This window comes from Pelmatolapia mariae, linkage group LG20 (genome assembly GCF_036321145.2).
Source record: "Pelmatolapia mariae isolate MD_Pm_ZW linkage group LG20, Pm_UMD_F_2, whole genome shotgun sequence".
NCBI lineage: Eukaryota > Metazoa > Chordata > Actinopteri > Cichliformes > Cichlidae > Pelmatolapia > Pelmatolapia mariae.
The window spans coordinates 7,035,260-7,063,068 of record NC_086244.1 but is presented as its reverse complement, the minus strand read 5'-3'; the positions used below and the strand labels follow the sequence as shown (position 1 = coordinate 7,063,068).

General features: G+C 39.8%; 1 protein-coding gene across 2 annotated transcripts; it reads left to right on the top strand.

The window, feature by feature from the left end:
• Positions 1 to 211: 211 nt before the first annotated feature.
• On the top strand, positions 212 to 27,373 carry jph2 (junctophilin 2). 2 transcript variants are annotated; one of them, XM_063463978.1, is made up of 6 exons: positions 212 to 1,062; positions 4,678 to 5,494; positions 18,837 to 18,955; positions 21,195 to 22,138; positions 25,578 to 25,678; positions 25,763 to 27,373. In XM_063463978.1, the coding sequence occupies exons 1-5, from the start codon at positions 684 to 686 to the stop codon at positions 25,656 to 25,658; spliced, it is 2,340 nt and encodes a 779-aa protein (XP_063320048.1). In that variant the 5' UTR covers positions 212 to 683; the 3' UTR covers positions 25,659 to 25,678; positions 25,763 to 27,373. The 2 variants fall into 2 exon arrangements, with proteins under 2 accessions (XP_063320048.1, XP_063320049.1); XM_063463979.1 differs by having other exon boundaries at positions 25,753 to 27,373.
• The last annotated feature ends 436 nt before the right edge of the window (positions 27,374 to 27,809 follow it).

The window sequence follows — 27,809 nt, the reverse complement described above, 5'->3', positions numbered from 1 at the left end:
GAATAATTGCGCTCCAACTGCATTATCTGGGCAGTGTGTGTGCAGCAGTAAAACCTATAGAGAGCAGAGTCCTGTCCCGAAGTGGCAAGACTCTCTGGCATGGCTCCTTGCAGGCAGCAGAGTAAGGATTGGGTTGTATTTTTGGAAGGGTGTGTGTGTGGATTGGTCGCCTTGTTAGGTCTGCTAAAATATTTCCAACAGCAGCGACTGTCGGGAGATAGCTGGGTGGCAGGGACAGGGGGAAAGGGGCTTTTCTCTGTGGCCACCTGGTAAAGCCATGTAAGATCCCTGGCTTTTCAAGACAGAAATACAGAAACAATTCCGATTCAGTAACCGGTAATTGGATCCAAATTTGCAACGAGGTAATTTATCCTGGAGGGAATCCGTGGAGTGGGTAGTTAATTAGCTTAATCGACGAATCCAATAAGACAGTGGAGTAATCCGGAGAAAAGAAGGGAGAAAAACAGAATAAAGTGTGAAGTGCGCCCCGGAGCTTCATGGACACGCTCAGAAATCCCCAAACCAACTTCCAAAGAAGAAACCAAGTTCAGCACTGAGGGTATCTCCTGCCAGTTTTAATGTCAGGTGAAGGTGAAGTCAGACTAACGGAGCTCTTTTCTTTAGACAGGTAACACAAAAAAAAATTCAGCTTTACTTTCTGTGCGTTTTTTCTGCGGTGAGGAATGAGTGGAGGTCGCTTTGAGTTTGATGACGGTGGAGCTTACTGCGGAGGCTGGGAGGGGGGCAAAGCCCACGGCCATGGCATCTGCACCGGACCCAAAGGGCAGGGCGAGTTCTCGGGCTCCTGGAACTACGGCTTCGAGGTGGTGGGAGTCTACACCTGGCCCAGCGGGAACACCTACGAGGGATACTGGTCGCAGGGGAAGCGTCACGGTCTGGGAGTAGAAACCAAAGGACACTGGATTTACAAAGGGGAATGGACTCATGGATTCAAAGGGAGATATGGCGTCCGGATCAGTGTTGGCAGCGGAGCAAAGTATGAGGGGACATGGAATAACGGGCTCCAGGATGGATATGGCACAGAGACGTATGCGGATGGAGGTGAGAGTCGCATTAAATATGCCCACAAGGACCAACAAGTGGAAAAAAAATCGCTTTGATGTTTTTATATTTTTCGATAATGTGCTGTTAGAAGTTTGATATGTGAAGTATTCGTTGTTTTAATTGAATATCACATATTTTGTATGCCATATGTATCTAATAATTATCATTAGTCTGTAAAGGCTACTTCTTTACAAGACTTGTATGATAGATTCGATACTTTAATTCGTAAATAAATGTAAGAAAACACTAAAGTTGCTATATAAACAGTGCAATGAAAAACGAAATTATTACCTCTATAAAAATCTATACAGGAGGATAACAAATATACAGCAAAAAAAAAAGGGGGGGGGGACCTTATAACTGTGAAAAAGTGAAATATTCACATATATGCACTTTGTTACTATTTAAAGAAAGACGTGCACATTAAAACTGCCGATTCAGATTCTTTAAATGGAGAACTCTTTACATATAGAAACAGTACCTCAAACCCATTGTGAAATACTTGAGTAAATGTATTTAGTTACCACAGAAAAGAGTTACTTATAGTCATTGAAAATGCTAATGTGCCTCTAAAGCTAGAGCTGATAAACGTATTACTCCTTAAATATAGAAATAATCAAATAAATTACCATTTACACAGCAAGTAAGTACACATGCTCAAGTACATCTACTTAACTATGTTTGAGTACATGTACTTATTTGTACTCGAGTACATGGCACTGAAATGAGCAAATGCTTGTGGTCAAACTGCAGATTCATGTCTCAGCAGGGTAATCGGGTTTCTGAATCTTTAAGTAAAACTAATAATAAATAAATGAAGGACTTTACTTGAGTATTTTTGTTACTGTACTCAGTAAAATACCGATTTAAATGTACATAGTTACTACAAAAAGAAAATGCTGCTGCTGTAGGAATCTGCAGGGTTAGGAGTATTCAGATTATTTTAATATTAATCAAGATGGCTAATGGTAACTAAGAAATATACTGTATATATTAAAACTGCAGCAGCAGACCACAGTAGGGTCAGAGGTCATCATGTGGCTGAGCCTCTCAATAAGGAAAGTTACTAGTTTGAGGATTTTCAGTCAGTATTGCTGAGATTACTGATGCACTTAACAACTGGTGAGGTTTAGGTGTTTCAACTTCTTAATGTGCTTTTAAAAGCTGAATTGAACACATCATGACCTTCATGGTTTTAACTGCTATCTATAGCTATAAAATAAATGTTGTGAAGTCCTGAAGTGCAGCACTTTATTACTATTGTTCTACTTGTAAATCTTGCAACATCGCAAGCAAACTCCAGCCAAGATTGTTGGAGACAAATCCGTGAGTGCAAAACAGACCGGCCTGATGAACTCGGTGGTCTTTAATGATGCCTCTGTAACAAGAAGAAAACACCACCCTGCTGCTGTCAGTCAAGAGGTGCTCAGAGTTTGTTGGAGCTAAAAACCCCTACAGGGATGTTTCCAGTTTGTTACACTACACGTCACAGTGGCAAAATAAGTACTCAAAATTAATAAAAACACAAAAAAAAATGCCCTCAAGTCTACGTCTTACACAAGTAAAAGTACTACTCATACAAAACATGTAGTAAAGTGAGCAGTTGTGCAGCAGTACTAGTCCTCTCAAGTGTTATATGTTGTATATTATGTCATTTTTATATAACTTATGAATGCGGCCACTGTGTTAACAGTGGATCAGGAAGGAAACATTATTATTGAACTTTGTGTGTGCATTTTTTTGTACACTTTCTCTGGACGCTTCTGGTGGTTCTCCTTAGCCCGTCAGCTCACTTACTTAACAAAATGAGTTAGACAAATAAAATTAATTGTGTTTGTACAACAGCAGTGGTTTCCCTCCTTAACCGCTGACTCATCAGCTTTGAGGTGCGGTGCGTTGGAAGATGTGGTTGGAGGCGGGTGGGTGTGAGAGCACCAGATGTCAGGATTTAATAATAGCCCACATACTTGGTGCCCTCTTGGCCTTGCAGGCTGAGGCCTTGCTGTCACTGTAATCCACACACATCAATTTTAGCATGAGAACAGACACTAAGATGACTTGTCAGCGAGGGTATTACTGAATGAGATGTGTCACTCTAAAGATATCCATGACATTTTGGCAGAAATGAACGTTTAAACAACAGTCTCCAGGAGCGATAGCAGCTCTGTGAGCCTGGACTCAAACAGGCTAACATGTTAAGAATGGCATTATTAACATACTAATGAAGCTAAGGTGCTAAGGTTTACTATTTTCACAATCTTCACTTTAATTTATGGTAATGCATTGAATCCCTGCTGTAGTGGGCGATGCCATTTGCATCCTGTGAGCTGGTGTGTTTCCACTGCTGAACAGTAACTTCTGCTAAGACACAGAAAGAAGCAAAAACTTAAGAGCTGACTTTGAGTCAGTACATTTATTGCAGGAGCTATGAAAGCATCACATGCTTTTGCATTAATGTAATGAGCAAATTAGAGATAGTTGCAGCCTCTTAAATTATTTCTGAGCCATTATCCTTCTGCTAATCAATATAATGTGTTTATACCGCATATTCTTAACAGACAGACTTATCGAAGGTGTTGAAGTCTGTATAGCTGTGATGTTAGGTAACATTTCTCAGATAGTGAGCATCAGGATAGGGTATAAGATACAATGTAGGTTTAACACAGTGCATTCCTCCTTTGTGTAATTAGCACAAAATACAGACGGCACAACAAATAAAAATCATACTTTTTTTGCAGGTGCTATTTACATAGCACACAAGCTATCTCGAGGTGCTTTATAATGAAAGATCAACATGAACACGCTGTGTGCAAGCACTTGATAGTGACTGGGAGGAAGTGCTCCATTTTAACAGGAAGAGACCTCATACACACCCAGAATTAGGGAGCTACTGTAAATGTCTGGTGAGTGAGTGGAAAGAGAAGACGGAAAAGGAGAGACAACAAACAGTAAACAGGATGAATCACAAGCTACAGGAGAGAATAAACAAAAAGAAAGAACAGGCGGCACATGCTGCTGCTCTCCCTGTCCGTCCATCAGTCACGCTGTCACAGGGCTTCTCCCTCTTGGTAATTTCTCGACTGTGTCTTGATTAACTGGATTGTCTCATCGTCACGTGTGACTGGAATGTTTAACAGCAATCATTTCAAAATAAAAGCAAAAGAATCCTGTGCTTTCTGCCCAAAGTCTATGACAAAGTTCTTAATGATAGTAAGCTGTTCAAACCACCTTCTTGCAGTTCCAGTGGTTTTGCAATTGCTTGATCAGAAATAAAAGTGTGCGAGGATGGGGAAGTCAATAAAATCTGCATCTCAAAATCTTGAAGTTCTATGAAAACTTCCTTCTAAGATCTAAAAGCATTCTCAGAACAAAGATCAGGAAGTCTTTGACCTGATTGTAAGTGTCATTATGATTTCCAGTGTTAGTGGGATCTGTCTTCTATGTCCATAGAAAATGTAGTGCAATCTTTCCCACTGTAGATGATTTGGTGTTGATTTCATCCTGATCAAGGTGAAACCACGTTTCTAGGGTTAAATACCTTGTGCTCAAGATCTGCAGTGTAGTAACAAAATATTTACATCTTTTTTTCTTTTTTTTCTTAATGGTTTCCAGGTACTTTTCAGGGTCAGTTCACTGGTGGGATGCGGCACGGCTATGGTGTTCGACAGAGCGTCCCCTACGGCATGGCGGCAGTTGTCCGCTCCCCTCTTCGTACCTCCTTGACCTCCCTTCGCAGCGAGCACAGCAACGGCACCGTCCTGCAGCAAGACGTCCCAATCATCACCACCACCAATGCCTCAGGTGAGGAGACACCCGTCGCCACTCCTACCCAGCTGGGACCGTCTCGAGGAGGCTTCGCCCTCACACTCCAGGTGGACCCTGAGGCTGTTAAAAACAAGAAGAAGGGCCTATTTCGCAGGAGCTCCCTGCTGGGTAAGCTGAAGAAGTCCGACTCAAGCACATCGCTGTCCAGTCAGAAGAGTAAGATCAGCTTCCTGAGGCCGGATTCAGCTCTCAGCTCCAACGCCAGCGACACCAACTCCACAGTCAGCATTGGGGACGAGAGCCTGGCTGGAGCTGAGGATTTCCCCCCAGTGGAGGCTGACATTGACGCCACCACCACAGAGGTCTACATGGGCGAGTGGAAGAATGACAAGCGCTCAGGATATGGAATAAGCGAGAGGTCCAGCGGGCTGAAGTACGAGGGTGAGTGGCTCAATAACCAGAGACACGGCTACGGCTGCACCACATTCGCTGAGGGAGGGAAGGAAGAAGGCAAGTACATGAACAACATGCTGGTGAAAGCCATGAAGAAGAGGGTGATCCAGCTGAAGGGAACCAAGATCAAGCAGAAGGTGGAGCGGGCGGTGGAGGGTGCTCAGAGGGCTGCAGCCATCGCCAAGCAGAAGGCAGAGATTGCTGCTTCCAGGTAAGAAACCAGAGAGATCATTCTTCTCATGCCTTTTTTTTAATCATATTTGGTCTATTATGGGTATTTTTTCTATCCGCAGAGCAAAACTATGATTTTGGCATGCTTCTTAGGTTAAATGGTGATTCTAAATTAGCCTTAAGTGTGAATGTGAGTGTGAGTGGTTGTCTCCCTTACAAAGGACTTATAATTTATCTATGGTATATCCAGCCTGTTGCCCAGTTGCAGCTAAGATCAGCTCCAGCCCCCTGCAGTGAGGATAAGCTGTCAAGAAAATGGATGGCTGGAAAAATCTCCAGTGATCTTTAACATAACCAGAAAGCTATTAAATACCACTGAGGGTCACTAGGTCTGTTGTTTTTGTAGAATTTGGCTACTTTTGAAGTGTTTGCACAAGTGTATTTTTTGTCAAAGTTTGACCGATCAAACTCAGTCAAACTCGGCACTAACCCAGCAGATCAGCAGATATCAGTGCCGTCCAATTGGAAAATCCCATGTGGGTGCTTCAGCCTCCCTGCAGTAGCTGCACATAAGCATGTTGCTTTGCACTACACCTGCACCCCTTCTCTTCTTTTCATGTTGTTTTTTACTTAATATCTGATCTGTTTTTGATTGAAGCCCACTCTGTTCTGTCCTTGGGTCCTTCTGCTGCTCTCACTAGCTTGTCCATTACCGATATACACATGGAAGAGCAATGAGAGCCCACATCACCAAATATAAATCACAGCAGACTGAAATGTCAATCTTTTTTTCACTGCACTGGTTCAGACAGAAATATCTATAAATAAATCAAAAACAAAATCAATTATTTTAAAAATCCTACAAAAGTGAGTAAAGACAAGCATGTAGGCACCCCCCCCCCCCCCCCCCAAACTGCAATCCACATAAACACAAACACACTATGTGCTGTAATTGTCTTAGCTACAGTGTCCACCTTTTCATCAGGCACTGACCTGTTTTTGCCATGCAAACCTGGCAACCCTGACACCACTTATTGCTTTCTGAAGATATTTCCCGAATTATTACATTTTCCAGTCATCTAGACGAAAAAAGGTTTGTTACATGTTGAACACTTTTCACAATGTATCACACTGCACCTTTCTTTCTTCAGCTTGTGATCATTTTGACCTAAATTGAGATCAGTTTATAAATCAGTTTTTCTTTTCCTGCTTTTTTACTATGATTTTCAGTAATGTAAATAAGGATATGCTGGGTGTAATTTTGAATTGTTTGGCAACCTTTGCAGTACAGCCGATGAGATATTTATTTTTTAAGATGGCTGAAAGAGTCTTTTATGATCCAGGAAATGCCTTCCGAACCTTTCAGCAGCACTGGTTTTATAACAGGTGCTTAGCCCTGTGACTTATATGTAAATTTAATGGTTAAAAGGCTTAAAATCATGCTAGGATTTGCTAAAGGTCAGTTTGTGTGAAGGCAAATGAAGGGAACAGTTCACATACTACTAACATTTATTTAGAGCCTTCATCTGTCATTTTAATCATCCATGGCTTTGGCTGCAAGTCCAAATAAACCTATAACAGAAATACCTTTAATCAATGTATTATAGCACAAACTCGACAACCCATTGTTAAAAATTCATGTGGGTTCTTCTGGTTATCTGTTTAGTTTTTTGTGGTGAAACTGGAAAGTTCACAGGCACAACTTTTCTCCCTCTCAGTGTGTGTTGCTCAGTTTATCTGCCTGAATTGGCACTGTGTACAACATATTCAAACAGTGAGACTGGAGTGACCTTTAGAGCTCCACTGCACTCAGTTACAGGAGTGGCTGAATATCTGATAGCTTTCTGATAGATTTCAACGTTAGGAGGAGAATACATATCTGAAATCTCTATATGTGCTTCCTGCTGCAAGCCCAGATCGTAGTCAACAGAGGATTTAGTTGAATCACTGAGGAGCAGAAGATCTCTGGATTTTTCTAAATGAGTTTGCTTATGGCTTAACACAGAGACTAGAAACAGGGGAACCCATAAGTCTCATCATCCCCATGAAAGAGAAACAAATCCAAAATCTCTAAAGCTGAATAATTAACATGATATTTGAGTTGTGAACAGAAGAGTACTTATCATGGAGTCGTGCAGGGTATTTGAGTAATGGCGATGCTGGCCTTTTAGCGAAAATCTCAGATGATTCACAATCTGACACTTTTACTCCCTGCAGTTGTCAAAATGTTGATGTATCTTACAATAGTTGGAATGTAGCAAGCAGCTCTACAGTATCAGTTTCCAGCTCACCACTGTTGGCCTTGAACATGACTTCTCAGAAATGACTCCCTGCTGGGATCCCAGGGTCCTTACAGCCATGCTCCTCCTGGTGTGAAAACGCTAAAGCATGTGTGGATGTACATGCTGTAATCTTATATTTGTGTGTCATTGTAAGAGGTCGGGTCATTCAGAATTTTTGATTTTAATAGTTTGAGGTTTCCAATAATTATTTGACCAGTGGTTCAAATTCCTGACTCTGAAACTCCACATCATCGTGCCCAAGTGCCTTTGGGTAATATGCTGACCTCATACTACTAAATCTGCAGCCTTCAGATTTTAGTTTATTACACCCAAAGACTGGAAGTAAAACAGGTGACCTTTTGGAGTATTTGTAGCCAGAAGTATCATTTTATGCAAGACAACACAGCATTTTTACCCTTTGTTCCCCTGTTCTACAATGATCATGTTCCACATTTTGGTTGCGTCTAGTTTTCTAAATTTGAATATTTTTAATGGAGAGATTGTGGGGAAACCACCAGGGACTGTCATCCTGGGAGTCCTGCAGGAAAACATGGCAATGTCTTTTCCAAGGTGGAAAACTACAAGTAACAAACTATGCCAATTTGGGAAGGCTTCCATGAAAAAATACAACAAGTAAAAGGCTAATTCAGCTATGACAAAGATCAGAAAATTTGTTTTTCTTTGTTTTTTAGTCTCACAAGAAACCTGCAGCTCAGAGATGTTTCAGTTGATAGATGCATCCCCGCTGAAACCCAAAGGATTTCTTGATCAAAAAAGAAACTGAAATAACAGTTAAAACAGTTTAGTGAAATAAAAAAAGAGGCCACATGAGAGTAAGAAACAACTTCCTTTTATGTACAATGTATTTATTTAGCAAGGAATATATTCACACAGGAAATGTGCTTCACATGCTAAATTCCTCTGAGCATTTGTAACCTGCCCCACACAAACATAGTCTGACCCTATTATAACCCCCTGTGATGCCAGAAATGGGCTTTGCTGAATCCTATTAGAAGGTGTATTTAATTGTATGACTGCATATAAAAGATGGACACCAGCACTCAGTGGTTTCTACACTTTGCCTTTTGAAGCCTGAACTTTAGTTTTTTGGCTGCTGGTTGTATTTAGATGAGAAAGGTGGGAGTACTAAGTTAAGCCAACAGTACCAAGCTTGGTTACCAAGCTGCATCTGTAAACAGTGCAGCTGCAATGCACAGACAAAGATGCCTGCCACAAATTTTTTTGGAAGGTCTGTTTTTGCTAACATCCCCACAGCAAGCCGTATTATCTGTCAGATAAATTAATTAAAAACACTCCAAAAGTCACAAAATTCGGTAGAGAGATTACTTACACTAATCAGGCATTTCCTTCTGTATATGGCATGTAAAGGCCTACAGGTTATAGCTGATAACACTCCACCCTCTCCTCCAAATAAAAGCCCGTCTGGCTCCAAAACACAATCAAAAAGAGAACGTTCATGAACCACTGGGTGATGTCTCAGTGGGTTATCCTCTTATTCACTTTGCAGTCTTTATATGAATCTGTGTGGCTCCTGGCTTTGCCCTCATATTTAACTGCCAAGTATAAGAGCAGCATTTCCCATAGTGTCAAACTATTCCTTTAACTATGTGAAAAACCTTTTGGATGAGCACAGAATGCATGAGTGTGATTATGTTTAAGTCCTTATCATGATTAATCGCTACCCCGATTTGTTTCATAGATTTATTTAAACCTTTCTCTCACACATTGCAGCACAATCTGATTTAAAATTAACGCAGGAAATCCTTTTTTAATATGTGATTCATGTGTGCACAGACATATCTACCTTCAGATTGTCTGACCATACAAGGCGGTGGTGTTTTTGCCGTCTTCAAGACCTGAAATAGGCTGAGTGTTTACAGCAGTGAGACTTGCACTGATGGACTGCAGACCCCCGTCCCTGCAGATTGAAATCTAAATATTGTACTGCAAAGATAAGCAGTATATGAGAGTTACTCATTGTGTCAGTGCTTTAGGATCACCTGAGGCAAGTCTGAACAGAGAAAAGCAGATTTCACATTTAACACGACTGTCATCAGGAAGAGCCTAAAAAAGTGCTGGAAGGTCAGTGCTGAAATTTCAGCTGCACCGCATTTTACAGGCAAACTTTTGTTTTCATTACATTTACTTAGCAGTTTGAGTTACTGTTTACGTTTAAAATTGACTTCTACTATTTACATATTAACTCTTTAAGATTCTGAGTATTTTTGGCTCATTAACCGTCCATAAAAACAGTTTTGTAAACTGGTTGTAAACAAAGTTCAGACTGGAGCTCTGGACTCTTTGAGGGCTGTCTTGTTTAATTTGAGGGGAATAAAATAACGGGTCAGTAATTAGAAAAACAGATGAGCTCTCTGTACTATTTCTTGTTATGTGACCTCTGAGCAATGTTGCAATAATGAGGTTTCAATTAGCACTTAATGTGTGTGTATTTTGGCCAGCAAATTCAATTATATTTAAAGATGCTGTCATCTAATCACTCTTTCATACAGTCCCTTGTGTACACAGTGTCTTCTTTAGGATTACTTCCCATTTCCACCAAACATTAGATTATCTAATAAAGTGGAATTGCACTGTAATTAGGTCGTAGATGTCACTGATGGAGAGCTTTTTTTGTAGCAAGCATAAGCCATGGTCATTCCAGGTGGTAAAAACAAACACTTAAAAGGTCTCAAGAGAAATTACACTTTTTAAAATGAACTTTGAATAGCCCTGTTTGGTGCAAGTTCTTGTTTAGCGAGTTTTCTGCAGAGTTAGTGGGACCCACAGAGAATAAGGGCAGCATTATTTTCCATCGAACACCATCCACAGAACTGAGAACTGTCAGTCCTTTTTATGTCCAGGCCAGGTGAGACTGGGTCAAACTAAGCAGTAGACTCCAACCGACAAAAAGATGTTTTCCTTCTGTCAATTCAAGTTTCAGATGGAATTCTTTTGCGTAGGAAGCACAATCCAAAAGATAAATAAATAAATGAAATGGGCATGGGTTGGGCAGTAGATAGCTCTGGCTGTAATCCTCTTTACTGGCACACATTAAAAGCAGAGGCCAGTGCTGACTCTGAGCAGGTCCAAGTGACCGTGGAGTCTTTTTGCTAATGTGCTTGGGCTGATAAATCATTTATATTTAAAAGTTTCTGTTGAATGAGCTTGTTACCAGCAACTAGCTCAAGCATGAGATTTTCCTTTAACCATATCACAGCACTTTAAATTCCTTGACGAGTGCAGTCTGAACCACTTTGAGTGTCTGGTAAGACCAAATAAGCACTGTATAAATGGCAATCCTTTTTCAGTGATGCAAAACATGCATCTATTCAGTGTCCTTATGGTGAATACTCACTGGGTGAGGATTCATCATCAACATCAGTATCAACAGCCAGTCTGGTACCTGCAAAGTGGGACAAAATGCATTGCAAGATGTAGCAGAAAACAATGTACATGCCACTGACATATCAGTGGTTTATACACTCAGCGTCCAAACATTTAAATCAAATGGCAGAGGAGATGTAAAGTATTGTTTATAAATGCCCTTCTTCTGTAGACCAGCTTCCACTTTGGATTCAGGAGACGGACACCATCTCTACTTTTAAGATTAGGCTTAAAACTTTCCTTTTTGCTAAAGCATATAGTTGGGGTGGGATCAGGTGATCCTGAATCATCCCTTATTTATGCTGCAATAACTCTAGGCTGCTGGGGACTTCCAGACTTCCACTTTTTTGTCTCACTCAGTGTGTGTTTATACACCTCCTCTGCATTTAATCATCAGTTATTATTAATCTCTCTTCCACAGCATGTCTTTGTCCTACCCTCCTCCTCCTCTTCACCCCTAACTGGTTGCAGCAGATAGCCACCCCTCCCTGAGCCTGGTTCTGCCGGAGTTTTTCCTTCCCACTGTCGCCAAAGCACTTGCTCATAGGGGGTCGTATGATTGTTGGGGATTTCTATGTATTATTTTAGAGGCTTTACCTTACAATATAAAGCGCCTTGAAGCATCTGTTGTTGTGATTTGGTGCTACATGAATAAAACTGAATTGAATTTGAATTGAACTGAAAAAGTGGATTCATTGTGTTTGCAGTAGTCTAAAATTCTGATTGGTATCAGTGCACATTATCTGCAGCAGCCGTGGCTGATGGGGAGCAGGTGTAAGTGACTGAGGAGTTCCTTGCAAAAGTGCATGGAATGCTCTTTATTTTTAAGAGTTTAACTATGTCACAGCACCTCAAACTTATCTTTTGATCCTACGTAGACAGCCACTGGAATAATATGACATCTTTCTTATTCTCTTTTTGACATTTTAAAGTCCTTTGCACCCTCTAAAATCTGTGTTTTTCTTGCACTGGAGTATTTTTATATTGTTGCATTGGTCCTAACAAAACAGCCTTTCTGTAGTGCTGGATATTAAACTGAAATCCAATATTATATAAGCAGAGGAGACATGACACATCTGTTCCTGGCAGTGGTTTCCTCACACTATGATCCTTTGGCAGTGATGTCTTGGATTTAAAAATACACATACAACCAGGACACTGCATGCGATCCCAGACCAGGCCTCTTCAAGCCCAGTTAGTCAAAGTGTTTGCTGACACTCAGACAGTCTGTGGACATTGTTCTGCTTTGTGGACTGGCTGCTGGGCGTCTGGAGGAGGACCTGTGTGGCAGGACAGGGTGTAAATGACGCACACACAGGGGCCTTGTAGTCACGGAGGAGCCCTGACTAAATATGGACAGGCATACTCTTGCTGTATCACAATCGCGGGGGAATGCAACAGCTGATTGTCCCCCTCCCCCCTTGCTGCTGTCAGACCCCGTCTTTCCTATCTGGTCACAAACACCCAGACAGAGATTCTTCTTTTTTTCCCTGCAGACAGAAATCAAATACTTACCCATACACCACACAGCTGTGCTCAAAAACAGTAATCTGCTTGCTGTTTTTCTCTCTTTCTGTCACCTCCTGCGAGCCTTAGCTCCGCTAAGAGCCGCCAACAGTTCGAGATCACAGATCTCGATCCATCTTGCGTCAGCAGTGGTGTCAAATGCCTCCATGGATATAAATATGGCACACCTCATAAGCAAGTGCTTGGGTATAAAGGGTTAGTGTATATATGTACCACACCTAGCTTTGGTTGTGGGGCTTGGATTACATACTGTACTGCTGATACTAGCATTTTGTGCTGGTGAGCGATCAACTGGTCATAAAAATTGTAAACAAAGTTCAGACTACGGCTCAGGACTCTTTGAGGGCTATTTTTTTTAACAAGTGACTTATTTAATTTGATAGAAAAAGAAACTGGTCAGTAATTAGAAAAATAGATGAGCTCTCTACTATTTCTTGCGACGTGACCTCTGAGCAATGTTGCAATAACGAGGTTTCCATTAGCACTTAATGTGCGAATATTTTGGCCAACAGATTCAATTATATTCAAAAATGTTGTCATCTTTTTTTAACAGCTAATCACTCTTGCATACTCCCTCGTGTATGCACACATAGTTGCTGCAGAGTTGGAAAGGACCCTCCACAAAGATCCAGTGGCACATGCCAAAATGACAGAATATCTCTCGCCATCAGCAGGCTCCAAGACGATGGTGGCGGGACAAAAAACAAACAATACAAAACAGCAGAGTACCAGGACTTATTTAAAGAACTGTATTTATACTTATATGTTAGGCCAGATTTAAGTTGTACATTAATCTATGATCTCATAGCTGTGGGGAGTTATGACGCACAGAAAATAAAGTATATTAATGTACTAACACTAGCACGTGCCTCTTTTTTTTTTTTTTTTTTTTTTAATTCAAAAAAGTACACACAGTTAGTTTTGGAGTACATTTGTGTAAAGTGACCTTTACTGTACTTTTGTTTCTGCAGCTGAAGTCTCTGAATGCTTCCTTCGCAGACTGTATATAAAAGCTGTCTGTGTCTGAGAAGTGAACTCAGTGCAGAATTCTCTTACACTTGTGGGGGTTTGTTTTCTAATAAACAGTAGGGTGCAGCTCCTCTGGTTTCAAAAAGACTTGTATATAAGCCTATAGAGAAACAGCCCAAGAAAACTTTTGATCTGTGACCTCACTAATCTTAATGTTATGGGCTGACTTGATCGTTTTTGTTCTTGGTGAAAACAACATAAGGTTAATTTTTGAAAATTTGGCTTCGATTTGAGCCAGAAAGAAGGCTAAAGTATTCTCACTGACTAATGTCATGGCGTAACACATTGGTTAGCCTTGAAAACTATTCATTTAAGTGTTTGTTGAGGTCACAGGTGGGATTTATCAATCAGAACATCCATTCACTGACACTATGAGGAGCTATGGTAGACAATTTTTAGCAACTGTAACCACACTGGAAGATATATAATTACACCAAAAGCCCCAAACAAATATAGTGTTCCAGCAGGAAAACACTGCTCAGTGCTTGGCTGCTTTAATCCTTCATGCCAGTGTCTGGTTTATTATTATTTTTTTGTTATTATTATTTTAGTCAGTGATTTGAACAAATCTATTTATTTTGATTATATGACTGGTAATTTACAGGATTAAACTGGATTTAACCATGCAGGCCTAAGTTCCTACTTTTCACCCTGTGCTTGTGCTAAAGATTTCACCATAATTTATGGTACTGAGAGTTGTGTGGTCACTAATACTCAGTGACAGACACGCTCAGTGAGCTGTGAATGGATGTGAGGCTGCTACAGGGGTCAGTTTATATCTGTCTGCTGCCTTTAGCCATTTTAGTACTTACTAGTAGCTCTGCTACATGCATAGCACTTTATAAAAAATGTAGGTCTCATAGGTGTTTTCTAACAAAGTGCACAGTGAGTTTTCATACTTAACCACTGTATTTAAGCATAGACTGTATATAAAAGATACATGCAGTCACTTTAAGATTACCCTTTTCTTTCATAATGATCTTCCTGGCTGTAATGTCCGTCTCCTATGCTACAACTGAAATGGAAAGAACACAGTATTTCATGCTGAATTCAACCATTTATTATGTTAAAAGTAGTACAGATGTAATATCAGTGGTGTAAACGTGGTTCTGTGAGTATTGTGAGATGCCATGTTTTGTTCGTAATAAGCTAAACTAAGTGGGAAAACTGTGGAGTTCCCAACAGGAAGGAGAACAAGAGAGAGGCAGGAAGCTGAACTGAACTGAGCCCGGTGTGTCAAATCTGCTGATTGCCTCAGCTCTGTATGCCTAGAGGCACCAGGGTAATTCTAAGGAAAAGAGCTGTTAGCCACTAATCTACCCAAGCTCACATCGAGCTATCATAGTAATAATATGAGCTGGACTTGATGTGGGTTACAGTCATTATTGTTTGGGCCAGATGTCCAAGACATCAGACATCTGGACCATTTAGGTGGATCAGAGGTGAAATCAAGCAGCCGGACTCCCCCTGAGTTAATGCCATCAGTCAAAGCCAACTATGGCCAATGGAAAACTGCAGATGTGGTCCACATTCAGACCAAACATTCAGTGTTATCTGAATGAAGCCCCTAACTGCAGCCTCCGCAGTTAACAAACAGTTGAAACTCTATTCCTACTTCCTACTCCTGAAGACACTGAGCCACTGTGAGGTGGAAGGTAGAGACAGTTTCCAGGAAGAAGCCATCTGTCGACATCTTTCTCTTCCAACTGGCAGTTTACCCGTCCACACTGAATGGCTGCCATCTTGTCTGCTACCTCACACATCACTCTGTCTGCAGGCAGTCAGGAACTAAATTGTAATAGTATATTGTTAGGTAAGGGAGAAGATGGTTGAGGCTTTTCAGAGTATATTTTTATAATAAACATGCCTGCATATTGTGTTCATTAACACTTATCAATTAAATTATAAAAATAAACTTAGCACAACAACTAAGTAGTAAGGACATTTTTGGTTGATCAGTTATTTCTTTGTTGCAAAAGTGCTTCTTGGCAATAAATTTGATACCAGTGGAAATACATTCATGGGTTGAGCAGCAGAGTTAAGTATGTGGGTTGTGCCTTTAAAAAAAACTTTATAAATCTTCTCAGAATAAGCCAAACAGCTTATTCTGCTATTGACTCTTGTTTTGAGCCTCTGGTACCCTGGTGCTGACAATCTGGCTTGTCATCTTTAGAGGCATCTCAATGAAGAGAAATATCAAGATGAGTCTCTGCAGCCAAGGGTAATCCCATATCTCCACAGTCTTGGACCAAATTCTATCCTCCAACATAACAACGATCGCATAGACTTTGATCATCCGGTCAAATAAATGATACCAAACAAGAGCTGATAGCAGAATAAGCTGTTTGGCATTGGCAGAGGGGATTTTTTTCAGTTTTTCATGGGCACAATCCACATACTTGACTCTGCTTCTCAACACACAAAAGCATTTTCCTCGCAAATGTGGCATCATCTAAGGGGAAATAAACAGGCTTTCCAGTGGTACAAGATTTATTGCCAAGAAGCATTATTACAACAAAGAAGTAATCGACCAAAACAAAGTTTCCTTACTTTTTGTGCTAAGTTTAGATATTGTTGATATTGCTATGGAAGCATGTTGTTAAAGATCAGCTGTTAGAATAACTTTGAGAAAAACAGCTTCCTGAGTAGGTGCTGAATCTGTGTGGACAGGTGGAGCTCATTTATATCAATCACCGGACCTCAGGAGCCTCTAATTGTTCCTGGTGGAAGCATCTTCCCCACCTAAGAGGAGCTATTTTCATCTCAGTGTAAAGTTACAACATGTTGAGTATTTACAGAGTAATCACACTCAGTACCTGCAGTTACTGGGGACAAACAGCAGCAGCTTTTAACTCATTTACCTCTTGAGTTTTTGGATATAGCATCAATTCATCATTTAATATCATCATCTTTCATCACTAATGATGAAAATATTAGATTTTTTTTTCTTAACTTTTAACTGATCCTTTTGTGATTGCCATACATTTTACTTTATGGTTTTGAGGCAGTATATCAGCAGGTGTTTTTAATTGTTTAATTAAAAGTTCCTCGAGCTTCTTAGCTGAAATTTGACTATATGTTTACAGAGGCAGGAGGTGTATCAGATTAAATGAATTATATGTGTACTTTTTTATTGAGATGGATATGATTTTTGGAACTGTTTGGTTTCTTTTGCAATGTGTTGGGGCTCATTTTCCATGTAACGTTCCCCAAGTGGCTTTTGTACTGATAATTTTCCCTGACCAAATATTCCAAAAAATTGGTTTAGCACTTAAGGCTACAAAAAAAAATCCAGTTTCTTTCCACAATAGAAACCCAACACACAGAGAGTAAAGTCACACTGAGCTGAATCGTGCAGTAGAAATTAGGTTAAATGTAGTTATCATAAAACATGTGCAAAGTCAAAATGCCTGACACACAGCTATATCGCATGGTTGCTGCTAAAGAGCTAACATTAGCATGCTAACACGCTAAACTGAGATGGTAACCACTGAACCAGTTAAGCAGCTTTTATTCTACAAAACTTCAGCATGGCTACAGTCTTTACACGAGTAGAGAAGCATAATGGTATTAAAATAATAATAAATTGTGCTGCCCTATTTTCGTGGTATAATAAGACTGCATTTCAGGTTTAGCAGCTGGAATTAGTCTTGTGTGTTTTCTTGGTTGCTACCTGTTCTGCAGTGATTCTTTTTTTCTTTTTTTTTAAGGGGAAATCCAGAGTGAAAGTTCATGAACTCTGCATTGCAAAGTGTTGCATGATAAGTAAATGTTTCCAGTGTGCAGCAAAACAACTATAAATATACAAATGTACGCCTGTCAGGCCGCAGTGCTTTCTGCCTGTCACCCACACAGACATTTGTGTGATGGAGGCCTCAGTAGCTTGCCAGCAATAACTCATTGTCTCACTCACGGTGGCAAAAGTGTAATTTATTTCTGTCCCAGGCAAACGGTAGAACAGGACAACCCCTTTCCTCCACAGCTAATAATACTATGAGCCATATGACCAGCGACTGCCCACCCCAGCATCCATTTGACCATGATTGAATACTATAAACAAGCCCTGTACTGCGATATTTTTGGTCACTCTGTTTAAGGCCCTCATCTCTGAGAGTGTTTGTGTAGGAAGGTCGAGGTCAATGTCTCATAGCCATTAAACCAGCATAGTATGACGTAAATGAATAGAAAGCAGAAAAATTATGTAGAACTGAAACAGGCTGCATGCTGGTTGACGCATGCGCACTACGTACTGATAACTGGTGGCTGTAAAGAGGCTAAACAAGAAAGTGACAACCCCTCAGCTGTGTTTCCTCACACAAGAAAAGCTTAAAGCTACTTAAAAAGGTGACACGGAGGATAAATAGCAGGGATTTCCCTTTTGTTTCGGAGCGTAAACGATGGACAATTAAAATATCATTTTTGCCTTTCTAAACAGTGAGTCCACAATGAACTGATTGATGATTTAATGATGGAGCCCAGGGGAAATGTGATCAGCAAGTTATAGCTTAGCCTTCAAAATAAATTGATTTTGGTATTGTTCTTAAAATATAACCAGTTTTTGTGTGTTTTGGTTTTTGTCTTTCCCTGTTATTCGTCAGTGGAGGTGTCGCTGATGAAATGGTAATATCAGCGGAATCTCTTTTTTCCTTCTTTGGCTTTAATTATTTTTTTATTAGTTAAATTAAGCCTGGTTTAACGTTATAGACCAGTATAAACTGACATTTGTGAAACTGCCCTGCTATTAAAGGAATGGTTTTATACATTCTGATTTATATATTCTGATTCACCAATTCACAGCTGTTAACAAGTGGACTTTGTTGCCTCTTGTGGGGACAAAACCAGGTTTTGTAGTTTCACATTTAAATTAATAGCATTATTCTATTTGGGAGACACTCTGACTTTGCTTTCTTGATGGTGAAAACACACTCATGTCCCACTCTTCCTCCCGACAGCTAAGCTAAGTGTGGTACTGATTGTGTCATTTATAAAACACACTGAAGTGAACAACAGATGCTTTCTGAAAACAGCATGTTCATTGCTGGCATATAGGGGGGGAAAAAAAGATTATGATTCAGACCATTAATGAAATGAGAAGATGAAAGAAGGCTGAGTGACTTGTGTTGCATCTTTCCACTGCAGGACAGCCCATGCCAAGGCCAAGGCAGATGCAGCTGAGCAGGCTGCCCAGGCCTCCAACAGAGAGTCCAGCATTGCCAGACTGGTGGCCAAAGAGCTCTCCCCTTCCTTCTACCAGCCAGGTTAGTCGACATCTCCACACCACATTTTAGAAAAAATTCTGCAAAATTAAAAAAGCATCAAAAAGGGCCACCTTTTAAGGCATCATAATGTCACTCACGGACTTTGCAGCTGTATGCAAGCTCTGGGTTTCACTAGATATCACGGGAATGCACACTAAAGCTAATTCTGACTCTTTTACCTACTTATGTATGATACTGTATGAAGGAAACAACAAATGTAAAATCCCAGCAGCAGAGCTACTTCTCTACTTTGTCTCTGTCCTCACAGCCTGTGATAGTAGATCCTTCTGCTGAGGCCCATCACAGGGATAGTCGCATTTAACTGTCTAAAAAAAGGACCATCTTATTGGGTCGAAGGGATCGTATCGGTTTCATTGCGAGTCTGTCGACACACACATTGACACAAAAGCAAAGGGGCTATTTGGGAGCCTCCTGCATTTCACTCCTGCACTCTCACTCAGCAGAGAGCTTAAAGAAGTCAGATGCAAACAGAAAGTCGTCCAATTTCTAAATGACTTGTCTCTCACTTTCTAAATGACTAGTCTTTCACTAAAAGTCTGGTTTAGACTGGCTCTGGCTGAGAAACATCTGCTTCAAAACACTTCACAAATTTAAGGATCGGACTTTTGATATTCTATACTTTTCTTATTTTTAGCAAATCTAATTAAAAACATATGCTCTTGAAGAAATTTGATTAGGCTTATTCCTCTGTGCCACAGCTATTAAAACACATTACTTAGTTTATATTTACATAATACATGTCCTACAGCTGGTAATCATCATCAGCGTGTGTATTCATCCACAACAAAAAATGTTTCCCAACAAATGGTAATTTCTTCTGTTTTGGTAACATTTGGTCAAAACTACAGTGTTCAGCTGTTCAATTCAAACCAAATATGAAGAGAAAGCGTATCAGTGCATTGTAGGTATGGATTGTCTGACAATATCAAAAATATTGATTGTTTTTAGTATATTTAATTTTGGGACAAATTTTCTCTTTTGGATTTTTTTCTGAAATGTGAGCAAACGGAGAATCTATTTGTGTTTAATGGAAAAATGGTTACTGCAGCGAAAGCTTATTAGGAAGGGGATGCAGCAGCTGAATGGATCTCTAATATCCTCTGTAGCTGCTTCCTGTGCTCTCAGGAGGTTTAAGGGGATGATACTGATAAAGACGATCTGTGACCTCTCAGCCCTGCAATACTGGAGCTAACATTTTAATCAAAGGAATCTTTTTTTAATGGAAAAATGTCAGTTTTTAAATTGAGCTCCTTTATCTATTTTCGAGCCAACAGGAATTTATCAAACAGAGAGCAGTGCTCCATGATAATTATGAAACAGCAGAAAGATATTAGTATAAATGAATATTTCTAAAAAAATATATTTACCTGCAAAAATAACTTATCCTTGTGAGGTCAAACTATTCTAACCTATAAACTCACTGTAAGCTAAAGGTTCAGGCCTCAGCACTGGGCTATAGACTCCTTTTGTACTCAACCCAATACTGAGCTATGCAACATGAAGTATGACCTCTGGCTGTGAGCACAGTAGCCACACCCATCTGCTGCTCAATTATTCTGTTTGTGAATGGCAGCCAATCAGAATAAAGCTGGGTAAAGTGAGAGGCACTAAAACAGCTTCTTTCAGATGGTGAAGGACTGAAACCACTAAAAACAAAAGAGGATTATTTTGAACTTTAAGTCATGACACTCTCACATGATAAATCATTTATGTTTGTAAATCCCTAATGGATTGAGGCATTATAGGTTAGTGTTAAAAATACTATGGCCTTTTTATGGATCATTAATTCTAATTATCGTGATTAGTACATGCCCATGCTACAGTATCTCTAATTTCGGTCCATTGTTAGGTAGTTCCTTGGCAACATGGCATCATATATCATTCATAATTCAAGTTTGTGGCTATAAATTACATGTTATTGTCATGTAATTCAAATAATATTATTTTAATGAGGCATTGTAGGTGCATAAATGTTGGTAGATGGTTGTAGGCAACACGATGGCATCACATGTTTTTTTAGATAAGAACCTACACAGGTCTAAGATGTACCTGTGTGCCAAGTTTCATTAGTCAGTTTCTGATTGTGTAGGAGGTGTTTGAAAGCTCACTTTCTATATCTATTATACATTTTAAATTGTGGAAAAAATAATAATTCCTCTGACTTATAATGACTGATGGTAGAAACCAGTGATTAAAAAGTATTTGAACTGGCTTTCAGGTCCTGAGTATCTGAAGAAGAGAGCGTTACAGGTGGCTGTGGAGGGCAGTGAGAACACAGAGACCATCATGCATGAACCCCTGCTAGCTGAGGAGGAGCCACTGCCTACACCACCTGAAAGCCCGGTTATGAATGAACTGGACAACCTCATGCCTAGCTCATCCCCAGGTCGCACGCCTTCTCCAAGCCTAGGCATCATGAGCAAGGAAGAGCCCAAACTCCTCAGTCCAGGTAGCTGGAATGAAGACAAAACCAGTAAAAGTGGTGGAAGTAGTAAACTCAACGGCAAGCAAGGCAGTCGTCCCACTACTCCCTCAGCTCCTGCTTCAACTTTATCTGAAGGAGGAGGAGGGGCCACCAGCAGTCGTGGCCCATCTCGTACCCCGAGCCGCCAGAGCAACAAGAACGAGCAGGGTTCTGACATGGAGATCAAGCCACTGCAGAAGTTTGACTCTGAGGCAAAAGCATCAGATGCCACTACAGCCCCTGCTGCCCCTGTAAGGAATAGCCTCATCTCACCAGATGAAGAAGAAGAAGAAGAAGAAGCACCACGTCCCGTCTCCAAAGCTCCCTCCAAAACGCCTTCCAAAGCATCTTCCAAATCTGTAACTCCTGAGTCTAAAGCCACCGAAGTAAAAAGCGAAAGAGTACCACCAACAAAAGAAAGAGTGCCGCCTGTATTTGAGAACAAAGTGGAGTCCAGGGAACCAAGCAGGCCTCCCAGTAAAGCAGAAACAAAACCGCTACCAAAACGGCAACCCAGCCCAGCTCCAGCTCCAAAACCTGCTCCGAGTCTTGAACCTAAAATGGCACCAAAGCCAGTGGAAGCAAAAGCTGTAGTTGCCAGACCGGCAGCGAAGGTGGAACCCAAAGCCGAAGTCAGACCCAAGCCCATCCTGTCAAGCCTCAGTAACGAGGTGACCCCAGAGTCTTTGGACATGGAGGTAAGGCAGTAAATATACACAATGACTCACTCTTCATTATTTTTTGCTACATCAATATTGTCACAACATGTATGGTGGTGTCAGTCTGTCAGTCCAAGACTTTGGTCAACAGCTATCAGATGGATTACTGTGAAATTTTCCACACACATTCAGTGTCCCCAGAGAGTAATTCCTACCGATGCTCATATTAGCATTTAGCTCAGTACAGCCTTAAAAATATACACTAGCATTACTGCTGACATTAATGGCCATAAGTCCTAGTTTCATAGTCAAATAAAGTCAAATAAAAGTGTACACCATATCCAGTCACGTTATTTACCGTATAAGGGCAAGGCCAGACTACTGTTCTGGTTTATTGGAGGGGGAAATAGTTGTAAATGAATGCTATGTCTCCTTTTTCTCTATTTTAAATGTACATTTGCTTTATATTGCCTGCCAATTTCAGGTATTAGTGTTACATTGGTTTTAAAGTTTTAGCTAAGCATGTACCCTAAGCATCAGCATTAACAGTTATAATTATGGCTATAAATATATCAGCCAAACATCTGTATCAGCCAGTACTAACCTCCACCAAATAAGATGACATTTACCAATCTCAGTGGACGATAATTATCTGTTATGTCCAAACAATTTTCTTTATTTTAGTTTCCCTGCTGGCTAGATGGGAATAAATTTTAAAAAAATACACTTAGGAATAGCATGCATGACAAAGAAATGCTCACTTTTACATTGTAAATATTTGTTATAAACTAGGATTAAAACAACTTTTATTGAAATATGCTTAAATTTGCTTTGTATTCTGGAGGTAGAAGAGAGTGTACACAATGTACCTGCCAATATGAAGCTGGAATGTGGGAGGCTGATTATAGCTTAGCATAAAGACAGGAAACAGGAAGAAATGGCTAGCCTAGAGCTAACAAAAGCTAGCAAATTGCTCCCATCTGCACCCCTAAATCTCACAAAGGGATGTTAATTTCTGATCTTTAAAGGTGCTGGTAGGACAATTTTCTTACCCTTTAACTAGGCTGTTCTAGATGTTAAACCCCTTTTTCAGTCTTGCTCCTCCTGCAGTCTTATTTTGAACTCGCGTACAAGATATGTTTAGGGTACAACCGTGGGTGTGTGAAACGTCTCCTATAAATAATAATTTTTATAATCCTTTATTAATTCTTTGCATTGAGAAGGTAAAACCCAACATGAACATCTGCAGATTAGGAAGCTTAAAGAAAAAAAACCCAAATAAAGTGTCTTAATAAGGTTTATGGCCATCAGATGCAATTAGAAAGGTTTCAGAGCACTCTGAGTCTTTGTGATTCTCCAGCCTACTGGAAAACTATAAACACCATTCATGCAGAGGATTTTGCCTCATTTGGTGTGTTGATGGTTGTAACTACAGGGGTCCAACAAAGAATGGCCACGCATCATACTGATGTCTTCGGAAATTTATTTCTCTCTCTCTCACTCGCTCTTATTGTCTTCACACACCGTGAAAACTGAAGAAACACAAAGTTTATAACATAAATGTTTTGAGCTTATCTGTCTCTCATATCAGTGTCCATAAACAGTCTTGTGCAAGCAGAACAGAAAAAATGCAAAATAATGGATATCACTAAAATGTCCTCTTATTACCAGTGTAGAACACGTATGCAACATTATACAAACAATATACATGAAACCATACCGTGTGTGCCTCTTGGACCACATGCAGAATAACATTAACGTTGAGGCTGTAGATGCATTTGTAGCCATGTATCCATGCTAGCTTCACAATGCCATGGTTGTGCTCTCAACCAAACTCTGGTCATGTGACCATTACAAACTCTACCTCATACAAACCTTACAGCACTTTACATATTTAACAAACCCATATTTTGTAATCACATATTTTAGACATGTTTTTTAATTAATGTTACACTTTTATCATCTTATCTCAAAAATAAATGAACTAAATTAAGCATGAATCTATCACAGAAACATATGAAATAACCAACTTTATTTTAACTGTCGCAGGGAAAGTTTCAATGGTGGTGGGGAGTGCTGTGTAATACGTAAATTCAAAATCTCCCACAGGGCTTCAGTGGGTTCAGATTTAATGTCTGTAGGGGAGAGTGGGGTAAAATGAGCCAGTAGACAAGCTGACCCACGACCTTTATCTGGGCGATCTCAAACACTGTTTGTCATTTGACCCTGAATTTAGTTGGCATTTTCCTTTTTTGTGGGAAAGAAACTAAAGTCTGTCAAAATCTTCATGAGTATCCCAAGTATCATTATCAATTTCATGTCAGAAGCTAATTATCTCAGGTTTAAATGTCATCACATATGTTCATGGAGTCCCATTGTACAAAAACGGGTGACTGCATTACTGAAAGTGGAGCTCTGATTTGGTAGAGTATGCAATTTTCACCACGGCATTGGGTTGAGCTGGCACAATATTATTCCAGGATAAATATGTAGTCTTAATCCTGTAAAGCCTGAACCATGAAATAATTTCCATCAAATTCTATTTTTATAGTGTTTTCTGAATCTTCTGACAACTTTTTTTTAAGGAAATCAAATGTACATTTGCATATCTAAGTTTTAATTTGTAGTCAGTACACTCAGTGTTATACAGTTTAAGTTCATGTAGCATCATCATAATGAATAACTGACATGCTATTCAATGTTGTATATGTCGCTTAAAATTTTTCCAAGTGACAGTAGAAGAAGAGGCAGGGGCTCCACTTCCTCCTCCCCCCCCCCCCCACTTAGACACCAGGATACAATTTTTCAAAACATTTCCAGCAGTTTTGCATTTTAAGTAGCATTTATGTTACATGTTGGTGTTTATCACCTCAATACTGAGTAAGTTTCCATCTGTTTCTTAAATCTTTGCAGAATCATTTGTAACTTTAGAGAACATAGTTGTAAGACTTATTTAATAATCAAATCATTATTATCAGCATTATAAAGGGTTCAATTATCAATATTTCTTTGAGTATTTTATTTTTTTTAGCTCTACTTAGAAACTAATTTCTCTGATGACTCATTGTCCCCCTTTCATGTGGTAAGCTGATCCACGAAACCACTCTTTTGGACCTTGTATTTAATTGTGTGATTAAGTTAGGCTTAGTTCTAAGGTTTTAATTGGTATGAATTTATGAATTTTCTGAATTTGTTGTTTTATTTTTGTCTCATATTTCCTTAGCTTTTGACTTATGGCAAAAAGAAAAGTAATTTGGAATAATTTTAAGTTAACTTGCACATCCATGGAGGCATTTTACTCCTGGAAACCGTTCCTCCCATCAGGACACCATAATGTACCCTTCTACATAACAGGACCACTGGGTCCCTTTACTGTTGGAGCTAAGGTTTAGGTTTTTCCTTTAATTTTTCACTCATCTCCAGGTTTGACTGGATCTGCTGTCCTTATTCTGCATTGAGTTCTTTTCCTTTTTTTAAGGGCCCAAACACCATCATGATCTGCATGGTAATCCTGCTCAACATCGGCCTGGCCATTCTCTTCGTTCACATTTTGTCATGAGACATTTTCCACCTCCTCAGGTAATAAACACACCATCAAAATTTACTCAGAAGAGGCGATACAGTAAAAACAAACATGAATCCACTAATATCAGTTTGCTACAGGTTAACGGCAGTGTCAGAGAGAGATGGCGTTCCTCCTCCTCCTCCTCCTCAGTAAAGACCAGAGATCAAAGACAACACTGAGGAGGAACAGAAGCCTCACGCAGACCGCTGCAGCTCCTAGGATGGTTTTTGTTGATATGACTTTGTGAGGCTCTGCGAAGCTCCTCTCTTTCAAGAGGTTAGAGAAACTGAAGGACATTGAAGGGCTGGCACTGTTCAGTGCATCTAAGAATGATTTGTTTAAAGGAAAAAATAAAAAATAAAAATTTGGTGGCTGAATGGAAGGTTATGTCCCAGTGATGATGCTGAGGAAAGAAGGGTGGCACTCAAGAATTCAACTTTTTCACAGTGTGTCATGAGCGTGTCAACATTTTTGCAATATGGCTTTTAAATAAACACTTAATTTGCATTCAGACTATCTGGATCTCACAAGAGTGAATCAGGCACATAAGACAAACCCACCTAGATATGTTTGTAATCGCCAGACTGAATATTCTCTCTATAATGCCTTGAACTTGATTGTTTAGACACAAAAACTACAGCAGATGTGTGAAGGGTTTGGGTGTGATAACTGTTACTGTCAGGAGTAGGGCTCTCGCGTGTGTCGAGTCTCATCAAGAAGCTCTCCGAGTGCTACTGCAAAAAAAAGGTTTTTATTTACTGGCAACATTTTCAAAGCGTTGTGAGTTTCTGCAAAATCTTTGAGACTGTGGTGTACTACACTGTGAAGTTTTCAGTTTTCACTGGGATTTATGTGCATTTCCTGTCATTCTGCTGCTTTGCTTTGGGGAAGCTGATAAACCAAATAGAGAAGGGAAAATAAGAAGCTTATGAGTGCCGCTGCTGCTGCGTAGGTTCCTGTGGTGTCGTGCAATGCTGTTTAGCACCCAGGCAGCTTTAATACAGAGTTGTGTAAGTTTTGCAAGAGGAAAACGATGGCTGGAGTTTATCTAATTTGAAACTGTCACTGTATGTTGTTGTAAGGTTGCTGGATCTACATAATTATCTTGCAGCAGGGAGTGGGTTGGGTTCATTATTTTATGTGTCAGTGTAGAAAACTGTCCACTGCTTTATTTTCAGGGCCTGTTGTAAGATCAGCTTTTGTACACATGAGAGCACTTTGTATGCATCTGTGTTTTTGTACCTTTTTTGAAGTGCACATCTTTACAGCATTCAAAATATTCTGTTGTAGGATTTTTGGGGGAGGGCTCATTAGTACAATCTGAAGTTGTAATCCTAAAATTTGTTTCCCAAATGAGTCAGATTACCTCATGTTTGTGAGATGGAGGAAAATAGAAAGATTCTTAACTCCATGTCTTATATTGAGAAGAGTGCTTTTATTTTCTTAACCCAGTTAGGATTTCAAAGGAACAGAGTTTTAGCTGCAGTTTTTTTGTTTTTTTTTTTGCCTTTGAGTTTGCAAATGTACACACAGACCACTAGTGAAAAAGTCTACAAGCATATAAAACTGTTTTGAAAGTAGTAAAAACCAGTTTAAGAAATTCCCCATTGTGGTTTACCTGTAATCTACCAATGCATTCAATGATTCATACCAGTGTCAATGCAAATGTGGAGCAGAAATACAGGTGAAGTCAAATAAAAACTTTTACACTTGTGAATCTTTTATTTTTGATGATTCTGTAACAGCTCCCACTGTCAGCTTTGAGATTTTGAACTTACTAGTCATCAATCATTACCCTGAAGAAATCCAGTCTAGTAACAGCAGAAGAAAGTATTTTTAAACACCACCTGTCTGCCAGCATGAGACACCCTCTGTCCCTCCCTTGCGCCACAGTGAATATCACACCCAATTTTAAACCAAGGCAGCGTTTGGCCTTGGTGGTTCTCAGTCAGGCATGTCAAACCTCATCCGAATGGTAAATATGGGTGTAACAATCCTGAAATCTACACCAAAAATCAAACAGTCACAAGAGATCATTGTACTATCTATTTGGAAATTGTTCAGGTATGGAGAAAATGGACAAACATCAGAATAGAGGGGGTTCTGCCAGTAATAAAGACTTGTTTTTTTTTTCATTTTTTTTTT

Bases quoted from the DNA above. Each gene is read 5' to 3' on its own strand.
- jph2 (XM_063463978.1), top strand. From the start codon at position 684: ATGAGTGGAGGTCGCTTTGAGTTTGATGACGGTGGAGCTTACTGCGGA. The intron at 1,063-4,677 runs GTGAGAGTCGCA...AATGGTTTCCAG, and splicing joins AGAGACGTATGCGGATGGAG to GTACTTTTCAGGGTCAGTTC. The intron at 5,495-18,836 runs GTAAGAAACCAG...TTTCCACTGCAG, and splicing joins GCAGAGATTGCTGCTTCCAG to GACAGCCCATGCCAAGGCCA.